The sequence below is a fragment of the Plecotus auritus genome, assembly GCF_963455305.1.
Source record: "Plecotus auritus genome assembly, chromosome: 2".
Lineage (NCBI taxonomy): Eukaryota > Metazoa > Chordata > Mammalia > Chiroptera > Vespertilionidae > Plecotus > Plecotus auritus.
In genome coordinates, this window is record NC_137771.1 from 204,277,322 (window position 1) to 204,301,175 (window position 23,854).

A 23,854-nucleotide genomic window follows, 5' to 3' on the forward strand; every position below is an offset into this window, starting at 1 on the left:
ATGTGTAAAATTAAATATTTGTTGTTTGCCCGGAATTTATGCTTTAAAACTGCCAATATATAATTTAGTATTTAGCACCTAACAAAACAAGTTGTGTATTTTTTAATCTTCACATCCCAACCCTAAAAAATACTAATAATCTGGAGAAAGTATAGAGCTATCTATCATAATAAAAGCATAATATGCTAATTAGACTGGACAGCCGAATGACCTTCCCGACGAATTACGTGCATTGGGCCTCTAGTATGATATAATAGGAAGATCCAAAACTCAGCATTTAGTTACAAACCTGAACATGATTCCTTCAGAGAAAGGATCCAAGCTGTCTACAAGCTCCAGTTCGGCATCGCCTCCCAAAGTAAGCATTTGGTAATTTTCCTTTAATTTATTTGTTATTATATAAAAACCTGCCATGAATTCATTAAGCCTTTGTTTCCGGAGATCTTCATATGCCTGTCTAAAATTATCTCTTTCATGAGTAATTTTGTCCAATTCTGCTACCCGTTGTAAATATAATTCTTCCTATGAAAAGAATATTTTCGTGAGAATAAATAGCTATTCAGTTTTAAATTTGAGATGAGAACACTTTTAATTATATAAAATTAAAGGTCACAATTTAGGCTGAGGATAAAAAAATAATTTTTGGTTATTCAGTAATAGTTTATTCATACCTTCTTTTTATATTCTGCAATGGCACCAAGATTTGGTTTCATTTCATGACACTGGGCTTCCAAAAGTGCAATTTGATTTGTTATAGAATCTGGATTCTTGATTGCTTCAAGATCCTCTGGGCTCAGAACTAAAATCTCTTCAACAGGATTATCTTCTATGGGATGCAGTGATATTTTTGAAATCTAAAAGTTCAATGAAATGAAGAGTTAGGGAGGGCACAGTACTACCATTCATTTTGTTTAAAAAGAATCAAAACAATATGACAACTTATCTACTAAAACAACATATACCAAGGATTTGTGACTAATTTGTGTATCTACTTTTCAAAGGACTTTAAGAAAAATAGTTGTAGCATTCCAAATTCTGTTAAATTTCCAAATCAGCCTGTGGATGAAAATGTTAACTACTTCTAAAAATTATATTAAAAAAATAAAAATTACCCAGATTTTTTTGTATTTAATATTGCTACATATTGTTCCTAATGTAACCTATAAACCTGGGAAGTAATTATATAATGAATTAAGAATCACAACATACCACACACACACACACACACACACACACACACACACACACACACACACTCAACCCTTTTTCATAAAGGGTATTTTAAAATTACATTTAACTAAATGGTAACAATCTCACCTCTTTTTGCCAATATCTTATTTTAGAATTATGTTCTGCAATGTGACCATCTATTTGTTCAAGTTTCAATTTAATACTAAGTGCATCTTTTTGAAGAGCATGTTCATTTTCTTGAATTACTTTTAGTTCCTGTAGTAGATTACGATGTTCTTTCTGGACCTCTGGTAAGGACTCCTAAAAACCAAGAAGAACTGCTATATATATGACCTTCCCCAATAAAGAACAGGTATTTTCATATCGCAAAGCTGAAATTGGCAATCTCCCCAGGCCCCTTCCATTTTAAATTAAAACTACTCAAAAGTTACAATACAGTACTTGTATTTTATTGTGTAAATACAAGTTAATAGAGTTACAAGTTTTAATCTATTGAGCACTTATTATGCAAGGTATTGATGTCACATATCCAACTGCTTAAACTCCCTTGAGTCTTACCTCTGCAGCATTTGTGTTCTTTATGACCTCTGTCGCTTTGTCCTCAAGACTTTTCAGCTCTGCTGTTAAGTCACCTATTTCTTTCGCAGTATCTTTTATTTCTTTTTCTGTGCGAAAGACAGAGTCTTGCGCTTTTTTAAGATTTCTAAACAAGCAAAATAATATATTAAAAATGTGGTCATGTGTGACTTGTTAATCTGCTTCTGAAAACCTACCAAATAATTTTTCATGACATATTAATGCAATGCTGCTTCTATTACAAATTTTGAAATTTACGATTTATAAAACCATCCCTAAACTAGTTAAGTTTATACATACACTTGTGGGATGTTGTATATTTTATTAAACTCTCAGTACAAATTAATGAAACTTTCCTTATATAAGCTTCTAGCATCATCCAATCTTACACTATAAAGCAAAATTAGAGTATATTCTTTTGTTACTTTCTTGTCAGACTGGAGATACTTAAGTCTCTATACTCATAAAGCTACACAATCAAATAAAAATTACCTTCCGGTTCACCCTGGCCGGGTGGCTCAATTGGTTGGAGCATCGTCCTGTACACCAAAAGGTTGCAGGTTCAATTCCCAGTCAGGGCATATATCTATCTAGATTTTGGGTTCAATCCCTGGTCAGGGCACAAATGGGACACAACCAATCAATGTTTCTCTATTTCTTTCTCAAATCAATAAACATAATGTACCCTCAGGTGAGAATTTAAAAAAAAAAATTACCTCGCAGTTCAAGTCAGGGCAAAAAGCGCTTCTAAAGGGGTGTAGAGGTGGGGGGTTAGGGGACACACCTGGAGGAACAACTATTTCTCCCTTAATAAAGTAATTTCTATGTTGACAAATGTGTTTAGGCAAACTTCCACTCCTAACAAATGGCTTATTAGAGCCTTATCTTTAAGTAAAAGGCATTGGGAAAATGAAATAGCCAGATAATCAATATGCAATCAGTTTTTTTTTCTAATTTTAAGATGAGCTATTAATAGCTGCTTATATTTCAATATTTTATATACATACTTAGCTTTATTTTAAAAACACTTCAATAAGCAATCTAAAAATTAATTTTAGAAGATCTATGAATGAATAAACTTTTTGTGATCTGGGACAATGGAATAATATAATTTAGAATGTAGGTTACTAAGGCAATTTTGCCAAGAGATCTCATTTTTATCTCTTACTCTTCTAAGACCTAGATCCAATCACCAACAGAGAAACAAAACTAATTTCTATGTCCTCACAACAGCTGGGGAGTTAACAGAACTACACTTTGCCAAGAGTACCTATTTATCAGTTTTGTTTTTTCTAAAACTGCTCATATGACAAATGTTTAGCATAGCTTTCTCCTCACTAAAGTCCTTTTAGGCAACATGTCTGATAGACTTAATAAGTAACAGTAATAGAAAAATTTAATGCATATTAAATATTAACCTCCTCTGCCCTAGCTGGTTTGGCCTGCAGACTTCAGGGTGCCTTGGTTGCAGGCTCCATCCCGGCCCCGGTCCAGGAGTGTGTGGGAGGCAACCAAATTGATGCGTCTTTCTCACATCAATGTTTTTCTCTCTGTCTCTCCCTTCCACTCTCTCTAAATATCAATGGAAAAATATCCTGGAGGAGGATGAACAAAAACAAAACAAAACACTATTAACACCTTTCCAATGCTGAGGTAGGGAAGAGGAAGGCAGGTCAGGGAACTATGCATACTCTACCTGTCAGCAGTCTTGATTGCTACTTGGGCTTTAGTAATAGCAGAAGCACATTCATCTAATTGCTTATTTATTTTATCAAGTTTGTCTTGTTGAGCCTTGAGTTTATGGTTATTAATTTCTACGATGATATTGTGTAATCTTTTAACCTCAGCCTCTATTTTACCAGCTCTTTCAGCCACATTGTCATATTCTGAAATAAAAAGAATGAAAACTTAATTCATGTTCCTAGGTTAACAAACACCACCAGTTACATGTAAATTTCTTCAGTCTATATGACTTAACCTAATGAATTTAAAAGAAATTAGACATTTGGGAAAAAGTACCTCAAAAAACGAAAACATACCATGTCAAGACAGTGTTATGACAACACATGGTAAATTCTATGGCTCAGCTCTGAACCTGACCCGTTTACTTCTTAATGGCTTCATGCCCTCAAGCTCTTTTCAAAGATCTTTTTCAACTTTTTCTTAAGGTACTTCTTTGCCTCTTATTGGTCTCATAATGCTTTTTATCCTTAGACTATGTGCTCAATAGATTGCCAGTGGTGAAAAAATAGTGGCTATTTTATTTGCTAACCTAAGTTCTCCTCCATGTGTTTTAACAAGAAGGTGGTGGTGGGGGGAGAGATAGTATAAAACTGGCACTCTTTTGTGTGGCATAGAAAGCTAACTTTCATTTCCTAGATTCTTTTGTACCTAGGTATATTCAATCAAACGAAAATGCATAATTTGGGAGGCAAAAGTGATGCATCAAACACGTTTCTGCAAGCAAGCAATCACAGACAAGTTCTTGATGGAGTTAGAGTTTCTGGTGTCTAGTCAAAAGCTTTGTGAATAGAGGCAGTGGCATTAACTTTGATGCCAGTGGGTGTAATGTGCTTCTGATGCTGGTAATTGTAGTGTTATCTTCCCAATAAGAGACAGTATAGCTCCTTTGATGGTGCTGCAGAGTAGCTCTGGAAATTATTTGTGAATGTTCAACCTAAAATTAGTCACCCTAATGATTCTGTCAACAATCCACTACTCTCTTAAGCACACTGGCGGCTCTATACAAATCCTATGCACACCAGCCAGGACTCTGTTCTCCTATTTGAATCTTAATCACTATATAGTATCAGAAGGAGGAAAAGTGACAAAAAGGTGAGGAGGTCAAGCTATCCAGAATGCCTATGTCTAAAACACTGAGCTAACTTATGGATAGAGAATCCCATAAAGCTCCTACAGGAGGTGTACAGGTATTTGGCACAGGTGGAGGCAGGTAGGACTTGCTGAGAGGAAAGGATTGGATGAGGAGTTAACTACTGCTTTTTTTTGGTCTCTTTTGTTAGGTAGGTTGGAATTTCAACCTTCCCTAAATCTTAACTTACCATTTTTCTCTTAGAGTTCTAAATTACCAGAGAATTCTTTAGCCTGATCTTGTATCCCATCTAATGAGTTAATTTGAACAACTCTGTTGTTACATTTCTGAGATCACTGATTAGCTCTTAAAAAACAAAAACAACTGTTTTTATGGCCTTTTGGATCCCCCCTTCCTCTAAGGATATTAAATATACACATTTACAAGTTCTATATTGCCAACACTAGCAAATTTTTTTCCAGGTCTAAGATAGCTGAAATTCCTTTAGGCTGCCTGCGTGCTTGGCTTACCTGTGGGGCAGAGCACGAGCTGCAGTGGGGGCTGGCACTGTGACCTACACTGGGGAGTGCCAGGTATGCAGCTGGAAAGGGCTCCAAACCTTTAGAATATTTTCTTCTTTATTTTCAAGCAGATACAATGCATTTCTTTTTAAATTTTGAAATCAATATTCTATACCACCTTACACTCTCCAATCCTTTACTCTATTCTCTGCACATTAGCCAGAGAGATATTTTAATAACTAAACTAACATAAAGTGAAATATTTAATCTTAAAGATATGCTTGCAGAAATGGGTCCTGCAATATTAAGCATTAACAGTCTACTGATAATAGCCAGTATTTCCATGAGAGGAGAGATATTAATGAATACAGAGCTCCTAATAAAATCAAGGCTTCCTTTTCAAACAAAAATAAAATATAGATTCCTGCAGTCTCTCTATAGAAGTGTGGCTATAAATGATAAGATATGAAATGGCCTTTCAACTGACCACTAGGTAGTATCAAAACAGTCACAAAAAATATTGTGGGTGTGAGGAAAAAGGAGTGTGGGTGAAATGTCAATGTGTTTGCAAAAACAAAAAATAGGCCCAAACCCTGTTAAGATTACACCACTTCTCTGTACATCACTCTCCAATGCTTTTTATTTCACTTGGAGATTTGGCTTATCAGGCTCTACATTATCTGGACTCTTCCATTTTTTATTCTAGCCACTCTGGCTTCCTTGTATTCCTAGAAAGTTCTGGCACACAACTGCCTCTCAGGGCCTTTGTACTTTTCTACATTTTTCTTGGAATGCTCTTCTCCCAAATACCACATGGTTAGCACACATACTTCCTTTGGGTCTCTGCTCCAATATCTCTAGCATAGGCCTGTCTAACCACTGTTGTCTATCTGACCTCCTCTCCCCATCCCCACCCTGTCCTGTTATCCTGGTTTTACTTATCCCTCAGCACCACCTGATAAAGTATGCAATATATTACTTTGCTTCCCCATCTCCAGTGTGAGCTTCTTAAAAAGATCGACTTTAGTAGATGCTATCTGAGTGAATGCCTTAATATTAAAAATGCAGATAAATATGACTATACACAACAAAATACTATTGTGGACATCTGTCTGTTTAACATCTTTTTACCACTTCTTCTTTTGGGAGAAAACTCATTTTTGGAGCATTTGCATAATTGTTCCAACTTCATCCCAACTACTTCTTTGTGAGGGACAATCAGTATTTACCTTCCTTGGCTCATGAACCAAACTCTAACGGGTTATCTTGAGAATTTGATGAAAGTACACTGTTTGCTGGGGTCACTAGCTAAGATACTGTAAGCCAGGAAGGAATCTGTTATCATAACCCAGCATTCCCTCCTCTGCAATCATCTATTCATGTTTGATTGAAGTAAGCATGGAAAGAGAAGCAGGGTTGCTCAAGTGCATGGTCAGGGGATTTCAATATCAAAGCCAACTCTGACAATAAACCTATGAATTCCCTTTCTTACTTAAAGGACACTTACATGTTGTACACAAGAAAAAAAGGTTCTGGAAGAAAAAGTATTTTTCTAAGTTTTCAAGCAAATACTGTTTTTCTTCATGTATGTACCATTTATTTCCTGTGTGCTTTTTTTAGTTTCTCCAAATCCTTCCCTTAATCCAGCAATTATCAACTGGTGTGCCACAAGATGTTTTAAAAACATGCAATACCTGACTTATAGTCAGGGCACTGACTTCTTTTCCCTTAGGTTATCCAATAAAAAAATGACAATAGCCAACACAATAGCTGTCTGCTGTGAATGAATCAAAATTGTTCCGATGTTTCTCTCTCTCTCTCTCTAAAATGAATAAAAAAAACCTCTTTTGTCAGTTTGACAAAAATATATTTTTTTGGTGTGCTGTAGAATTTTAGTAATTAGTTTGTGTGTGTCATGAGATGAAAAAGGTTGAAAAAGCACTGACAAAAATAACTACTATTTTTAAGGGTTTCCAGGGAACACTGGGCCAAAGTCTACAAATATATAAAATTAAGAGCATGGGCTCTAGAATCAGACTGCCTTGAATTCTTATACCATCATATGCTAATTTACCTTGGGTAAATTATATAAACCATTCTAAGCCTTGGTTTTCTTATCTATCAAATATAATTCTCAATTTAATACTACTTATTTAACCATAATACTACTTTATAACCTTTTGAAAATTAGACAATAGAAACCATAAACAGAGCAGTGACTTGCTATTTTTAAACTACAAACTGCTATTTTTAAACATTTCAAACATTAAAGAACTAAAAAAAAAAAGGGTCTGTATCTGTAAACATACCTGTTTTGAAAGCATTAACGTTTTCTTCTAGCAATTTTTGCTTCTTTTTGTCAGGGGCTGTAGCAAGTACATTAGCTTCAAGTTCCTTAACTTGGACATTCAAATATTCTTCTTGCTCTGATAAAGGCTACAGAACGGTTTTAACATTAAAGGTCAATATTTTAACCCAGTATCAACATTTCCTTTAAATATTCTGAATTAACAAAATTTTGATTTAAAATCTTTAAGGACAACATACAAATAGGAAAACAGCAGAAAATATGAACAATTTATCTAAAAAATGAAAACAGCCAACAAACACATAAAATGACAGGTAAATTCACTATAAAGACAAGTTAAAATGTCATTTCTAGTATATTAGAGTAGCAAATTTACAATGTACTGAAGACTACCTAGTGTGTTAAGACTTGGAAAAATAATTATAACCATCTTTTTTGAGGTCACTTTGACCTTATGCAACAAATGCCTTACCCACTGAGCAATAATTTTAATTTTAGTAATCTAAACTAAGGAAATAATCGGATGAGTATATATGAAGGTATACCTAACAAGGGTATTTTAAACATAGCAGTATACATAAAAACATTTAAAATTGTATAACAAAAGGCTCTAACACAATTGCAAACAAGGTAAATTTTCATTGGCTTAGAAAACCCTAATTTCTTAAGTAAAGTTAGTATGACTCATTAAAATTCCATATGTATACTTAATATGCATATCCATATTTATCATATACATAAACATGCATGCAAACTAGATGTTAATATTAAAAAGTCAAAAAATATACATAAAAATTGAGGGTGATATCTTTTGAGTACTTCCTGAAAACTGTGTTTTATTTTGTTTTTTAAAAAGATGGTGAGCATGCACTGCTTTCTTATAATTGAGACGTTCCACTTTGAAGAGAGAATGAAAATAAAGGGTCACATAGTTGTTAAGAAAGCCACATTTTTGTGGAGTACAAAGGGAAACCAGGAATAGCTGTGGCTAGAGCAACACTATGACAGGGCATTTATCCATTAGTACTCAGGGAAACAGAATCAACAGACAGGCCCTCCACCTAGAGATCCACACCCTTTCTCCCTTATATTTTACAATTGTAAGCCAACAGCAAAATGCTTCTGTTGAATTACTACGGAATTCCACTAGTTTCAGCTAATACTGATAAGAGTACCTGGATGCTTGCAGTAAACTTTTCCAGTGTATTCCTCATTTCTCGTTGACTATGCTTTAATTTAACTACTGCTTCTTCCAGTTGTACCTTCTGTTCCTGAATTTGTACTGCTTTTTGAGAGTCTCTCTGCAACTGTGATTCCATTTTATTTACCTACAAAGAAGAGTACCAGTGAAATAAGTTTTCTATAAGAGTTGTTCCAGATTAATAGCAAAGGCAACACAAGACACCCTATGCAAATACTTAAGTGAAAGGATATAAACTATTTGAAAATACTGGGGGGGGGGGGGGGGGGGGGGGAGATGGAGAAGGGCGCCAGGAAAACATAACTCGTTGGAAAAAGTCAGGTATCCAGGACACCTAAGTATATGTTTATAAGGAAGAAAAAAAGTACATCTAGATTCTGAGGGTGTAGCACACAGCAGTTTTCCCAGACATTTTCATATACTTATGGGCATATAAAATATTTTGAAATAAAATTTGGAAATATGGTCAGAAGTCTCTACTATACTTATACCTTAAAGAATTATTTTGAAATAGAGAAAACTAATTATGTAATGCAGTAATGATTATGTGAAAAAAACAACACAAGTTAAATGTTAAATAAATTATGAAATATGATTCAAATGTAACAGAAAAAATATGTTGGGCATATATATTTTCTAATTAATGTTTTATTTTTAGAACTTAAAGGGCTTTACATAAAACCCCTATACCTAATTATAGAAAATTCAATCTGTCAAAATGTGAATACTACTTAAAATGGTTGAATTTTATAGTATGTATGCTATACATCAATAAAACTTTTTTTTTTTAAAAAAGGTATGACTATAAAATGTGCTGACCTCTTCTTCAGAGACTTCAACAACTGATGAGCCCATTCTTCCTTTCATTACTTTGCTTCCACCACCAGTCATTGTACCTGAGAACAGAGGACAGAAGTCAGACTGAGATGTCTTCCCGCAACAAGATTAAATAAAAATACACTCAGTAATAGGAATATAACCACTATTACCTGACTGTTCTATGATTTGCCCCTGTAACGTCACCACTCTCCATCTTCTGTCTTTTTGATATGCTACTCTTGTGGCTTGATCTAAGTTGTCAGCTACTAAGGTATCCCGTAAAGCAAAGTAAAAAGCTTGGCGAATTTCCTCATCTTTTACTTTTACTAAATCAAATAATCGAGGAGTATTTTCAGGAGTTTGAATTTTGGTCATTTTTTTTGCCCATACTGCCATCTAAAAGTAAAATATTAAGAATATATATTAAAATAAAGACTAAATCATTTTAAGAGAGTAAAAGTTATATACATGTATAAAATGTAAGGACTTGTATATAAAGTTCTGAGTGTCTGTATTAATCGAGTACAGTAGTTCCCCCTTATCTGCAGGGGATATAGTCTAAGACCTCCCCAGTCGATGCCTGAAACTGTGGATAGTTTGAACCCTATTTGTACTATGTTTTTCCCTATACATACATACCTCTGATAAAGTTTAATTTATAAATTAAGCACAGTAACAGATTAATAATAGAACGATTATAATTACACTATAATAAAAGTTATGTAAATGTGATCTCTCTCTGATAACAGATCTGACTACTAAGTGACTAACAGGCAATTAGCATATACAGTGTGGGCACCCTAGACAAAGGGAAAAATCTATGTCTGAAAAGACAGTGTGAGATTTCATCACACTACTCAGAATAGTGTAAAATTAAAAACTTATGAACTTTACTTCTAGAATTTTTCATTTAATATTTTCAGACTGTGGTCTACAACAGGTAGCTGAAATCACAGCAAGTGAAGCTGCAAATAACGGGGGGACGACCTACTATATTCATTGTTATTTTTAAAAAAAGGGGTTAATTATAAAACTCTATTCAAAGATGACATGATCTTACATACATAAAATCCTAAAGAATCCTGCCACAAAACTATTAAAACTGATGATGAATCCAGCAAAATTGTAGGATACAAGATTGACATACAAAAATTAATTGCACTTCTATATACTAGGATTGAAAATGAAATATTAAGCCCTAGCTGGTTCGATTCTGGTCAAGGTCACATGCCCAGGTTGTGGTCTCGATCCCACAACCTGGTGTGCAGGAGGCAGCTGATCAATGATTCTCTCTCATCATTGATGTTTCTATCTCTCTCTCTCCCTCTCCCATCCTTGCTGAAATCAATAAAAATATATTTAAAAACAAACAAAAAAACATGGAAATAACACAGATATCCAATAACTGATGAACAGGTAAACAAAATGTGGCAAATATCCATACAATGGAATGCCATTCAGCAATAAAAAGAAATGAAGTACTGGTGCATACTACAACATAGATGAACTTGGAAAATCTACTCAGTTAAGCCAGACACAAAAGGCTTCATATTGTATGATTCCATTTATGACATGTCCAGTACAGTTCAATCTATAGACAGAGATACAAAATAGATTAGAGGTTCCTTGGGGGAGTGGGGAGAATACGGGCAGTGACTACTAATGTGTATGGTTTCTTTTGGGGGTGATGAAAATAATCTAGAATTACAGTTAAACAACCTTGTGAATATACTAAAACTCACTGAACTGCATATGTTAAAATGGTGAATTTTATGGTATATGAACTATCCTATCTAATCTAATAAAAGAGTAATATGCAAATTTACCATCATTCCAACACACAAGATGGTTGCCCCCATGTGGTCAAAGATGGCTGCCCCCATGAGGACACAAGATGGCCGTCAGGGGAGGGCAGTTGGGAGGGACCAGGCTTGCAAGGGAGTGGAGTTGGGGGCAATCAGGCCTGCAGGGGAGGGCAGTTGGGGGGACCAGGCCTGGAGGGGAGGGCAGATGGGGGGACCAGGCCTGCAGGGGATGGCAGTTAGGGGCATCCAGGCTGGCAAGGGAGGGTAGTTAGGAATTACCGGGCCTGCAGGGGAGGACAATTAGGGGAAATCGGGCCGGCAGGGGAGCAGTTAGGTGTCGATCAGGTTGGCAGGGGAGTGGTTAGGGGGTGATCAGGCTGGCAGGCAGAAGCGGTTAGGAGCAATCAGGTATGCAGGCAGGCAAGTGGTTGGGAGCCAGCAGTCCTGCATTGTGAGAGTGATGTCCGACTGCCCGTTTAGGCCCGATCCCAGTGGGTAAGTCGGACATCCTTCAAGGGGTCCCATATTGGAGAGGGTGCAGGCTGAGCTGAGGGACACCCCCCCCCCGCCGTGCACGAATTTCGTGCACCAGGCCTCTAGTATTTCAATAAAGGTTTTATTTTTTGAAGTAATAATTGATGATGGAAGTTAGAAACGTAAACTACCAGTCACTCTAACGATGATTATACATTCCCCCAAAGGGGGGAGTGGGGGGGGGGTGTGAAGGGGCATTACAAGATTTTTTTTTTTTCACAACCATGTAATCACAGAGCCTAAAATAATCCTCAACACCTATCAGTTGTTCACTGAATAACCATGAAGAAAAAGCTAGAATTCAAAAAACAAAACAAAACAAAAAACAATACTTGGCACTTAAATTATTTGTGACTTTTTATGAGCACCTACCTTATCCAGACCTATAAAGGTCGCAACTCCAATATTTTGTCTTTTAAGGAAGTTGACACATTCTTGGGCTGTATCGATAGAGTCAACAACAATATAGTCTAATGCTCGACAACAGGATGAAATAGCAACATCATATTTTTCATCAATTGCTCCTAAGTCCCCCTAATATAATGGGGGGGGAGGGGGAAGAAAAATCAATGTATAATCAGCAAGGAATTAGGAACAGGATCATATAACTATTCATAAAGATTTTGCAAACTACTCTTAATTGAAAAACTATCCTTACACATGAATTTTAAAAGTACAAGAAGGGCACACAATGAAAAATATGTGTTCCTGTCATTCAACTAGTTTTTAGTCTGCCATTTAAAAGGTTATGAATATGCAGATTTTAAACTTTTAATGAAAGCATAAAATGAAAAGAATTGCTTTCACTGCATAAAAATTAAAACCTGAGAATTTGAAACCTAAAAGTACTATGAACAAAATAACTTAAAACTCTTATTCAAAGCCATCTAAGATGATGAATGTCCTAATGAAACACATTGCTTACTTATCAATCTATAATAAATTAGCTACCAAGCAACATTCACTGACTAGCTTTATTTTTCCCTGATGCAGATGAATAGGATCAAATTGTGTATCTTTGTGAAAATAAGGTGGAAATCACTAACATTTAGATAGGAAGCTACTATACTGGGTAATTTTCACTTGTGCTTGTGAATCACTCTCTTCGCTTCCTTCTCTGGAATGCTGACTCAGGGATTGCACCAACTGGCTCCTTTGGCTCTCTAGCTTTAGCTAATGCGAGGCACAAGCTAGAGAAACAGGCAGGGTAGGAGATGAATCAGGTAGAAATATATATTTTCTCCTGGCCACCCTCTAGTCATGGCCACAGCTTCCTTCTTCAGTCTCAGGAGCGGTAATGTTCCCCACTATTGCTAGCCTTGGGTTTCTAAATATCCCTTGTTGATGTTCCTAGACTCTAGCCACATCCTTTGGTATAATGGTATAAAACCCAGAATACAATTATCAAATTCTTTTTATTTAAAAAAAGTAGAGTAGTTTTGTTAAAGTTTACCATTACGAAAGTTTGCTTTTTTCCCTTGGAATTAAAACAATTATAATTATCCAAACCAAAAAAACCCCCCAAACCCCTATTTTTAATATGAGAGAATCCATACCACAAAGAATTTTACCATGCCTGAGTATAAGTACAAAATGTTTAAAATTGAACATCCTTTAAAATAAACAAAATGTGCCCTAGCCCGTTTGGCTCAGCGAATAGAGCGTTGGCCTGTGGACTGAAGGGTCCTGGGTTCGATTCTGATCAAGGCCATGTGCCTCGGTTGCGGGCTCAATTCCCAGTAGAGGGTATGCAGGAGGCAGCCGATCAATGATGTTCCTCTCTCATCAATGTTTCTTTCTATCTCTCTCTCCCTTCCTCCCTCCCTCCCCCTTCCTCTTAAAATCAATAAAGCGGTTAACATTTAAATTAGTGTGACTTCATATGGCAGCTGGCTGCCACTGTGACACTTGTTCATCATTTTATAAAATAAAAAAATAAAAATGTTATTTTAATACAACGACACTCAATATACACTTCTTTAAGTCAAGGCAAGAAAATTATTTACAATATTTTTCTTGAGAGAAAAAATGTATAGTTATTTCCAAATAAATCTACTTTACCAATCTTCCATATATTCCTGGAATCCTGCCAGATTTTTTTTCTTGAATTATTGCATCAAGGACTTTCCCTCTACTTTGATTCATTGCTAAGGAACTCTTTGCCTCTTCAACTTTTTGGAAAAGATCACGAACCAAACTTTTGCATTTTATTTCTTCTTGTGTAAGTTTCTGAAGTTCTCTTTCTTTCTAAAAGTGAAAAGTAAAAAAAAATAAAATAAAAAAAAGAATCCCATAATTCTATGCTTAATCATAGCATAGAATTAACTGTAATGCCTCAAAAAAAGAAAGAGAAGACCAACAATAAACACTTAAACCAGAACTAAGGGACCATAATGCAACTGCTGGTTTGGTTTTGAAAAAATGTGGATGGATTTTCTATCTTAAAAAGGGCATAAATTATTTGGATGAATAATAAAGAACATACATGCAGTATGGTTCTAGGAGCAATATACTGATTGATAGAGCAAGTAGCGCTGGGGCTGTGGAAATCCCAGTTTGAAACCACAGTTATGTATAACATGTCCTAACTCTTGAATTCTATACTAATAAGAAAGCAGACTTTGTATAAGACCCTAAAAATGGGTGACCCTGGTAGGACTATGGTTATATGTGCTATGCTTTCTAAATAATAATGAAAATTTATTAAATAAAGAAAAAAAACATCAAAAAGGCAGAGCTCTAAAATGAAGAGGCACATGATGAGTGAATTATACTGCTATACAAAAATGTCAGGCTGCCAAAAGAAGAGGAACCACCCACATGCACACAAAAATTCAAATTCCCAGTTGCTAAATCGCCAATTTAGAACAGCCGTTTTTTTCTAGCTGACATTCTCCCTCATTTCCTGGCTTTAAATTATCACCTCTATTACCAGTCACACTAGTATAAAGTAAAAGCTCAAGTTATAGTTACAACTTATCCAAAAATAAACTGAATTACTAGGGAGGAGATAAGAAGTGGTCACTGGATATAACTTAAGTTTACATTTAAATTCTACATGGTCAAGAAATTCCCAGATGACCAAATAGTGTACATTTACTAAAATGGGGGAAAAATAAAAACAAATTATTTCCAAAATTATAGTTTCTCTTCAGATAGCATTTCCTATTGCCATCTTGCCTAATGAGGCTTTTGGAAGATTCAAGTTACGAAGTTCCTTAGATAGATAATTCACTCAAGAATAAGAGCACCACCAATGGGCTAAAATAGGTATCTTGATTACTTTAAAACAGTTTCTCGTCTCAACAAAGAAACTACATCCATAAATTTAAAAACATTACATTAATATAGTTGATTTGCATATTTATCCACAAAGATATTTACGGTTTTCCATTTATTCTTGCATAAATCGTCTAGACATAGATTTAGGGAAACACAAACTTCCTTTTTGTTTAAATTCCATGGGAAATAATGGTGGTGGTAGCAGTGTTATTTGCTGTTCGATGCTCCTGGGTAGAATACAGCAAGTGTCTTGATAGTCTCAGTTCTTATCAGTTGGAATACTACACTACTAACCCCGTTCTTTTGGGGAAGATTAACACTAAATGAAAAAAAAAAAAATCTATACACAAGTGCTTCTTGACTTAGGATGGGGTTACATACCAATAACCTGACTGGAAGTTGAAAATACCATTAACTAAAAAAAATGCATTTAATACACCCAACCTACTGAACATCATAGCCTACACTTACTCAGAACATTTATATTAGCCTACAGTTTGGCAAAATCATCTAACACAGTGGTCGGCAAACTCATTAGTCAACAGAGCGGCAAACCACGGCTCGCGAGCCGCAGTTTGCCGACTACTGATCTAACACAAAGTCTACTTTATTATCAAGTGTTAAATATCTCATGTAACTTATGTTTATTACTTTCCACACCATCATAAAATTAAAAAATCCTAAGTTGGGGACCATCTGTAACCAGTCACCTCAAATGTTGAAATTAACAAAAAGTAAGAAAAACATACATATAAAACTTGGGTTGATAAATGATGTTCAGATGAAATACAGAAGCCAAGATTTACCTCCTTTAATTCGCGTTCAGTTTGAGGGAGTTTTCCTTCTATATCTCTGATTGCAGCTTTCCTTTCTTTGAGAGTCTCAGAAGCTGCAATTAGAGCTTCCTTGGCTTTACTTAATTGAGACACTGCAGTATTATGCCGACTGAGATAGATATCAAGCTCTGATTGGGCTACATCCATCTTTGAACGGGCTTCGTTTACCAATTTGCTGAAACCCATAAGTTCTTTCTCTTGACTCTGTTAACATATGATAGACACCATTAAATCTGTAACATGTTTTCAAATATAAACTGAAATAGAAACCATGTATTTTGAATTCAACTTAAGAGATTCTACAGGCATAGATTATTTACAATTAAATAATTTTTACAAGAGGAATGGACTGTTTTGCTGTATAGTCTTTTCCAACTGATTTCATAAAAGCTTAATAAGGTATATATTAATTAGGATGCTCATTTTAGAAGTCCTATATATATACTAATAAAAGGGTAATATGCAAATTGGTCAGGACACCCTCACAGTAACGACCGAACAGTGGGGCAACCAGGCTGGCAGGAAGGCAGAGGGGCGACCAGGCCAGCAGGGGAAGCAGTTGGGGGTGATCGGGCCAGCAGTTAGGGGAGATCAGGCAGGCAGACAAGAAGTTAGGAGCCACAGGTCCTATATTTTGAGAGGGATGTCCAACTGACAGGTTAGGTCCGATCCCAGGGATCGGATCTAAACTGGCTGTTGGACATCTCCCGAGGGGTCCCGGATTGGAGAGGGTGCAGGCTGGGCTGAGGGGGGGACCCCCCCTACCCCGTGCACTGGGCCTCTAGTCCTATATAATAAAAGGCTAATATGCAAATAGACGGAAGGATGGGTCGCTATGACACATAATGACAACCAGGGGGCAGACGCTTAATGCAGGAGCTGCCCCCTGATGGTCAGTGTGCTCCCACAGTGGGAGTGCCGCTCAGCCAGAAGCCAAGCTCACAGCTGGCGAGAGCCTCTCCCACCTCCGCGGCAGCGCTAAGGACCCCTCAGGGGATGTCCGCCTGCTGGCTTAGGGGAGCGAGGGCACAAGGGCCTGGCTGAGAGACGCCCCCCCCCCCCCCCACCAGGTACATGAATGTCGTGCACCGGGCCTCTAGTTAAAACATAAAAGTAGGGGTTAAGAGAACAAAAATTTGGGTCAAAACTCTGGATTCCATGGTCTTTATACATCACTTTACCTGAAATGGTAAGGTCTAAGGTCTATTCAGCAGTATGTTCCCTCAAGTATATTTGTGTTAAACAGTTTATCTCTTTAACACTAACACACCCCTCTCTCAGAACACTATAATGAATGCCTTTGGTATTTGTTAACTCCATGACATAACAATTCTATGAGGTAAATACCATCATTATGTTCATTTTGAGGAAACTGAGATCAGAGTTTAAATAACTTGTTCAAAAGCACTCATCCATAAGTGGCAGAGCCTCTGTTTTTAGCTAATACTTTATGCTGAGGAATGAAGACACCTGAATGTGAGTCTTGGCTTTTTCACTAACAAGGGGTACAAAGGCACATAGGAATACTCAGTATACATTAGAAGAACAAATGTGAAAACTATATTGATAATGTATTCCATTATGAAAGCCACTGTATTATATCCATTGCCACTTTACCATATGGGCACCCTACTTACAAAGTTTTGTTGTGTAACATTAGAATATGTCCATATTCCAAAATAGAATCTATTATGTCTGTAATGAAAAAAACAAAAACTAACACTTTATTGAGGAATAATTAAAATACAAAGGTTGTACATAAGTCTGTAATTTATGTATATAAGTCAATTTAATTCAATTACCATTATCTATTAAAACATGGTGAAATATAAATACAGCTAAATTTTGTGCTTATAATACTCTTGTTAGATTAATCAAATGCTAAAATAATGTAATAGCTAATATTTCCTAATTTCTTAATTTCAAGGCACTTATGAGTATACATACATTTTATTTTTACAAAGATTCATAAGATAGGTATTATTTTTTGCTACTTTGAGGAATATGACTTGGAGACATAACCTATACAAGGTCAGAGATGACTTGAACCAAGAACTAATACAAGGGCTGTAGTGTTAAACTATTACATAAGAGCTATAGAAACAAAGAAAGGGGATGCCAACCTGTGTGCTTAGTGTGTCCTGGGTTTCTATAGGTGGTGACCAATTAAGTTACCAAGAAAATGATTTAAGATGAAAAAGAAAATTTGATGATGGAATCAATAGGCTCAACAAAGAATGGCATATATAACAAAGTATTGGACGTGTTACATTTTCTGTGACCACTATAAATTCTGATTCAGAAAAACAAAAAAACAAAAAACAGCAGAAAAGAAAGACAAATAGTATAGGCTATTTTTAGGAATGTTAGGTTAGATATTAAAGGTCCAAACTTTTTCTTCTAACAGGTCAGTTTTCACTATTACTACAAAAACAATCGAGTTAAAAAAAGCCACTAAAATAAACACCAAGTGATGATGAATCTTACTTCTTTTTCTTTCTGAAGCCCTTGTGTTTCCTGTTTAAGGTTATCCATCACTTCCTTTAATTTTTCTTCTTCTTTCTCTTTTTCCTTCTCAAGGGTATTCTTTCTAGTTGTTGTCTCAGTTATGATATTCTCACTCTTGGCAGGTATACCTTCAAATTCTTCTACCTAAGATTATATAACAAATTAAAGGTATAGGAGCATGTGTCTAAGGCTGTCTAATACTATCAACATTTGACTTATTAAATTAATAAGCATTTCTCGGGGTCTTCCACGTCTTTGTGGTTTTCTTTGTATTTAGATTTGATTTAGTTTCAACAAGTACTTCTTTCTCTCTGTAATAGAAAAGGGTATCTGCAAAGAATATCTGCAAGTATTTTCTTAACAATTTACTGAAAATTTCTATATTCTCAGTCTAATGGTAAAGCCAATATGAATCCCTGATTCCTTGTGAATAAAATTCTCCCTGCCTGGGTCAATTTCAGGCGATAATTATCCTTTCACCTATTAAAACGCTCAGACTACATGAGACCTCTTAAAACTACCCATCATGGTATATTAAAACTTACCACAAATTACCTTTATACCCCGTAGCTTCCCTTTACCCTTCCAGAGTTACCATGTAGGACTACTATTTTATTCCATTACTACCAATAACCATTTACCCACATTTGATGCCTAAAGGCCAATTCCTCTGTAACAGTTACATTTGGCTATCTGTCCAATTTAGGGGTTACTCCCAAATCCATATGGTATTTTGTTTATTCTGATGATCTAGTAATAGCGAAGTTCAACATTTCCTTAAATGGCGTTCCTCAAACATTGATTCATGTAAGATTTGTTATTATACCAAGGAGAAAGTATTTTGTGAAAAAATACATTTAGAAAATGCTTATAAGGTAAAACAAAGCCAACATTATAATTACTGTGTAATTACATGGTAAAAAGCTTTTTGGGGGGACGGGAGCTTAGGTGTCATACCCATTAGTATCTGATAGAGCAATGAGCATAGTTTGAAAAGGTCCCAAATTAATTATTAGAGTCTGTCCCCTAGCAAGGTAGGCATTCTGGTCCAAAGTTCTTTTTATGTTTAAAAACACCTTGTTGTAATTATCAGCTTTCCTTTCCCTCCTTTATAAAGAGGAACTCAATTTAATTTTTCTAAGAGGTAGGTAATATTTTTAATCTTTTTAAACCACTATCCTAGTAAAAAGAAAATTATTTTATTTATCACCAAAATAGAATTGCTGATTTGGTAAATGTTTCTCCAACGATATACTGTATCATATAAACATATGCTCTAAAACTCAAAATAAATGAATGTTTTGGGGAAAACATCAGGTTCGGAGATCAATCTTAAACACATATTCAGAATCCCCACGCATTCTCTTAGATAATAAGGGGCAACCACATCCATGAAAAATCATAAAATCTAGATCTGATATGCAGATATTAAATTTTAAGAATTTTTTTCCTAAAACCCACCTTTTCTTTATCTTTTTGAAGTTGTTTCTCCAGTTTTTTGGCCTTACTCGAAGCATGTTTTAATTTTTCTCTAACTTGAACATCTTCCAAATCTAGCTGTGTAAATTTTTCTTTGTTCTCCTCAATATATTTTGTAATTTTATTCAGTTTCCTAGCAAAGCAAGAAAATTATCAATCATTATTTTTGGATATTCAGATATTTAAAGGCATATTATACCCTGTCTGGGACATTTCCTCTATAAACACATCCAAGCTTTTAAAAGGTAGGGTCCTAAAATGACCTATTTTCAAGTTGATCCTCCCCACCCCCTCCATATTTGAAGAAGCCATCAAGTGATTATGAGTGTTATTTTGCCCTTCTACGCTGGATGGGAAATACTACATTCCCCATGGACTATGATATCTAGGCATAAAATTTTCTTACCATAAAAGTAAAACTTAAAAGAAAAATCACATAGGTAAGATACTGATTTCATTAAATATTGGCACTGAAAAAAAGTCATGAACAAAACAAAACAAAAAAATCCTATCTAAAATAACCCCAATTCTACTTCAATTACATCTGTGAACTCTTTATTCTTAAAACAATCTGTCAGATTAAATACTTATTTTCGCTGTGAGGTTTTGTTTATGGAATTCTGCCACAAGGGGGTAGCATCCTCCATTATTTTAAGACTTTAGCATCGAGCACTCAAATCTGTAATGATGACTGTACTGGATGCAGGGCAATTAAATGTTTCGTTTTGTCTGCAAAAGGAGACCATTTTATATACTGGCAAATGTATTATGCTCATGTGCTGCCAGCAAGTTTATATATATATATATACATATACATACAGGTAATAAAATTAAATGAATTTAAATACTTATAGTACTTTCCAAAAAATTATTACTTCTCTACATCTTTTACAGCTTTATTCTTAGCTTTCATTTCATTTGATAGCATATTGCTCTTCTCATTAATTTCTTTGGTATCTTCATTAATTTTTTCCTTTTGAGTTTCCATTTCAGCAACTCGTTTCTGCAGATCATGACTAGGGGGAGAAAAAGACATTAGAGATCCCAAAATTCCATTTTTAAAATTATGTAACTATTTTAGTAAAACCAGCCATTTCTAAAATATTCTTAACTACAGCCAATTTACAAATACCTGGGGTTATTGGAACGTGTGTATGGAGAAAGGGGGGTGGGGGGGGAAATAGCAACCCAGGTGACTAGAATTAGGAACAAAACAGGATCCATTTATAAACAAAATTATGTCTGTCACAGGAATTAAAAAGTATATATAAAGCTATTAAGTATAGTAATAAATACTTGTCAGCCCACTTCCCAACTTAAAGCAGGATACTTTAAAAGTCAACTTCAATACTATGGTAAACAACCCCAATTTAATGAATTATTACATAAAATAATTTTTATAATTTTTTTACTTCACATTGCTCTAATACAGGAAAAGAAAACAGGATTTGACTTACTGTCAGATACATTAAGGTACTTACATGTAATATTGACAAACATGATTCTTTTTTCTAAATATTTCATTTTCCAAGGTAAGAAATTCAATTGCTATGTTTTTCTCTCCTTCTAAGGCATCTTTTTCCTTTTCCACCATCTTAACTCTGTTTAACTACAAAAATCAATAGTGTATAGATTGTTAAAAAATAACACTTCAAATGTACAATCTGAATTTAAAGTATGCCAAAATGAGATAAAACATATAAACTGCATTAAAATGTTAAAAATATAAAATTCAATCTAAAATAGCAAACATTTTTCAATAATCTATAATAACTTAAATATTTGATTCCTAAAATTTGTTAATAAATAAAACCTGATTTACAACAAAAATCTACAAAAGATTCACCTTCTCTCCTCTGTGTTCATTCAATATTTCAACTCTTCGACACAAGACTTTAATAGGTTCATTTAGCCGTCCACAACCAATTATATCTTCTAAATATTCAAGCATACCCTCATCATGTTCAGTCTGGCCTTTTGGTTTCATCATAGCAATTTGTTCAACTTCACCCTTTAAAACAAGTCATTATTTCACACTCATTGTATATGTTTAGCTACATCAACTTTAAATTAGGAACAATTAACAAATCCATTAGTAACCAACAATTAAATGTTGTAAGTCAGTAGTTTGGAGATTAAATAAGATACAAATAAGAAATGTCCCCTTGTCAGGCCAGTGTGGCTCAATGGTTGAGGGTCAACCTATGAACCAGGAGGCCACGGTTTGATCCCCAGGTCAGGGCACATGCCTGGGTTGTGGGCTAGATCCCCTGTTGGGGGGGGGGGGGTTGCATACAGGAGGCAGCCAATCAATGATTCTCCCTCATCATTGATGTTTCTATCTCTCTCTCCCTTCCTCTTTGAAAAAAAAAAAAAAAGTCCTCTCCACTGATATTCTTAATAGTTAAAATTTAACATAAGGGGGTAAGAAATGTATATTTATACTCCCTTGCATAAACTCTTGTAGTATACACCCACATATACACAGAACCAAAGGAAGATCCCATTGACAATGTTCATTCAATATAAATAAAACTATTAACTTTTCTACTAAGCAAGATTATCCATATAATCTACAATTTGATTATTGTGGAAACATTATCAACTACTAATAACATAATTAGAGCTCCTGTTTTAAAACCAAGAATTTTTAAAAAGACCCTTCATTGGTTATCCTGTCTCAAGGTGGCTAATATTATTAAACTTTCTATATAAATCTGGTGTTTTGAGTTGCTCAAGTGCTGGGCTTCATAAGGATGTCTCAATGTTCTAACTTTCTAAAAGCAACACCATTAACTGGAAAAGGAAATGACCTATTTTTCTCATGGTAATAATAGAAGAAATCCAATTGACTGATACATGACACTGAAAAACTTCTGTTTGCAATCATTAAAACTAAATTTTGAATTGTAATTAAAATCTTAGAAGAACATTCCATATTAGTATTTATGCAGTTTAATTACAAAGAGAAAAAAAGAAAGAAATCCACAAACAGTAACCTTTAAGGCTGACTGCCAGGCAGTCATTTGGTTTGGTAGTAGCGAAAATTTTGTCTGAACATGTTCAGACAAAATGCTGCTACTTCACTTCACAGAAGTAGCCTGCTTGTACTCTATATGCTATTTACAACAGAAGGGACAGTCTAGTAAAAAAAACAAACAATAATACTCCTTTATTTCAGAAAAATAGCATAGACAAAAGATAAAAATTTACACATTTAAAAAGAACATATTACTCTTTCTCAATTAAATATTTATGAATGAACCCTAAAAATTTGGGGTAAAACTTGCTCATGAAAATGTGTCATATTTACTAAAAGCCTCAACATAATTATGAAGTTAAAAAAATTAAACATCTCATTTTAAAATCTACTCATAGGAATAATTTTTAATATTTATACATCATCATCACATTTTCTACTTTGATAACAAAGCAGCACATGATTATCAAATACAAAGTGAAATGTTATCCGAAGAGCCTGTTTAGATTTAAGTTGTGTCATGTAGCAATGAAAACCATAATACTTGTAGATTTGCTGCATGTTTAAAAAAAAAATCAAGCTGTTTAAAATCGGTAGTATGACCTTTTAAACTTCACTTTGATTTTTTTTTCTGTTCTTCAGTATGTATGAATTAGTGTTTTAAATAAATTAGTGTTTAAACTAAAATATGTAGATATTTATTTATATTAAGTATTTATTTTATTCTGCTTTCAGTGACTAGTTCTTTCCAAATATTTGCAGCAATAGTTTAGTTTTAGAAAAGATTTAAGTCTGGAAAAATATTCAAAGCTTTGCATTACAACAGGGTGAATCTCAGCCATTGAAGAAGCCATTATTCAAAATTTTTATAAGCAAGGTTTATCAATATTGACACTACTGACATTTTGCACTAGATATTTTTTGTTGTGGGGAGCTATGCTGGGCTTCTTAGGATGTTTAATAGTATCTCTGACCCTAAGGCACTAGAAGACAGTAGCATCT

The 23,854-nt window shown here is 34.8% G+C and overlaps 1 protein-coding gene across 1 annotated transcript in view; it reads right to left on the bottom strand.

Annotated features, from left to right (window-relative positions):
- SMC4 (structural maintenance of chromosomes 4) overlaps positions 1-23,854 on the bottom strand; it is a 36,262-nt gene that overhangs the window by 2,351 nt on the left and 10,057 nt on the right. Inside the window, exons 6-22 of the mRNA XM_080656169.1 lie at positions 21,719-21,883; positions 21,354-21,481; positions 20,748-20,888; positions 19,855-20,005; positions 18,373-18,537; positions 15,856-16,089; positions 13,829-14,014; positions 12,140-12,301; positions 9,599-9,824; positions 9,429-9,505; positions 8,584-8,736; positions 7,410-7,536; positions 3,464-3,653; positions 1,750-1,894; positions 1,318-1,491; positions 672-854; positions 290-522 (exon numbers count right to left, since the gene is read on the bottom strand). Of these exons, the coding sequence (XP_080512295.1) occupies positions 290-522; positions 672-854; positions 1,318-1,491; positions 1,750-1,894; positions 3,464-3,653; positions 7,410-7,536; positions 8,584-8,736; positions 9,429-9,505; positions 9,599-9,824; positions 12,140-12,301; positions 13,829-14,014; positions 15,856-16,089; positions 18,373-18,537; positions 19,855-20,005; positions 20,748-20,888; positions 21,354-21,481; positions 21,719-21,883 (2,840 nt within the window). The remainder of the gene's footprint in view (positions 1-289; positions 523-671; positions 855-1,317; positions 1,492-1,749; positions 1,895-3,463; positions 3,654-7,409; positions 7,537-8,583; positions 8,737-9,428; positions 9,506-9,598; positions 9,825-12,139; positions 12,302-13,828; positions 14,015-15,855; positions 16,090-18,372; positions 18,538-19,854; positions 20,006-20,747; positions 20,889-21,353; positions 21,482-21,718; positions 21,884-23,854) is intronic.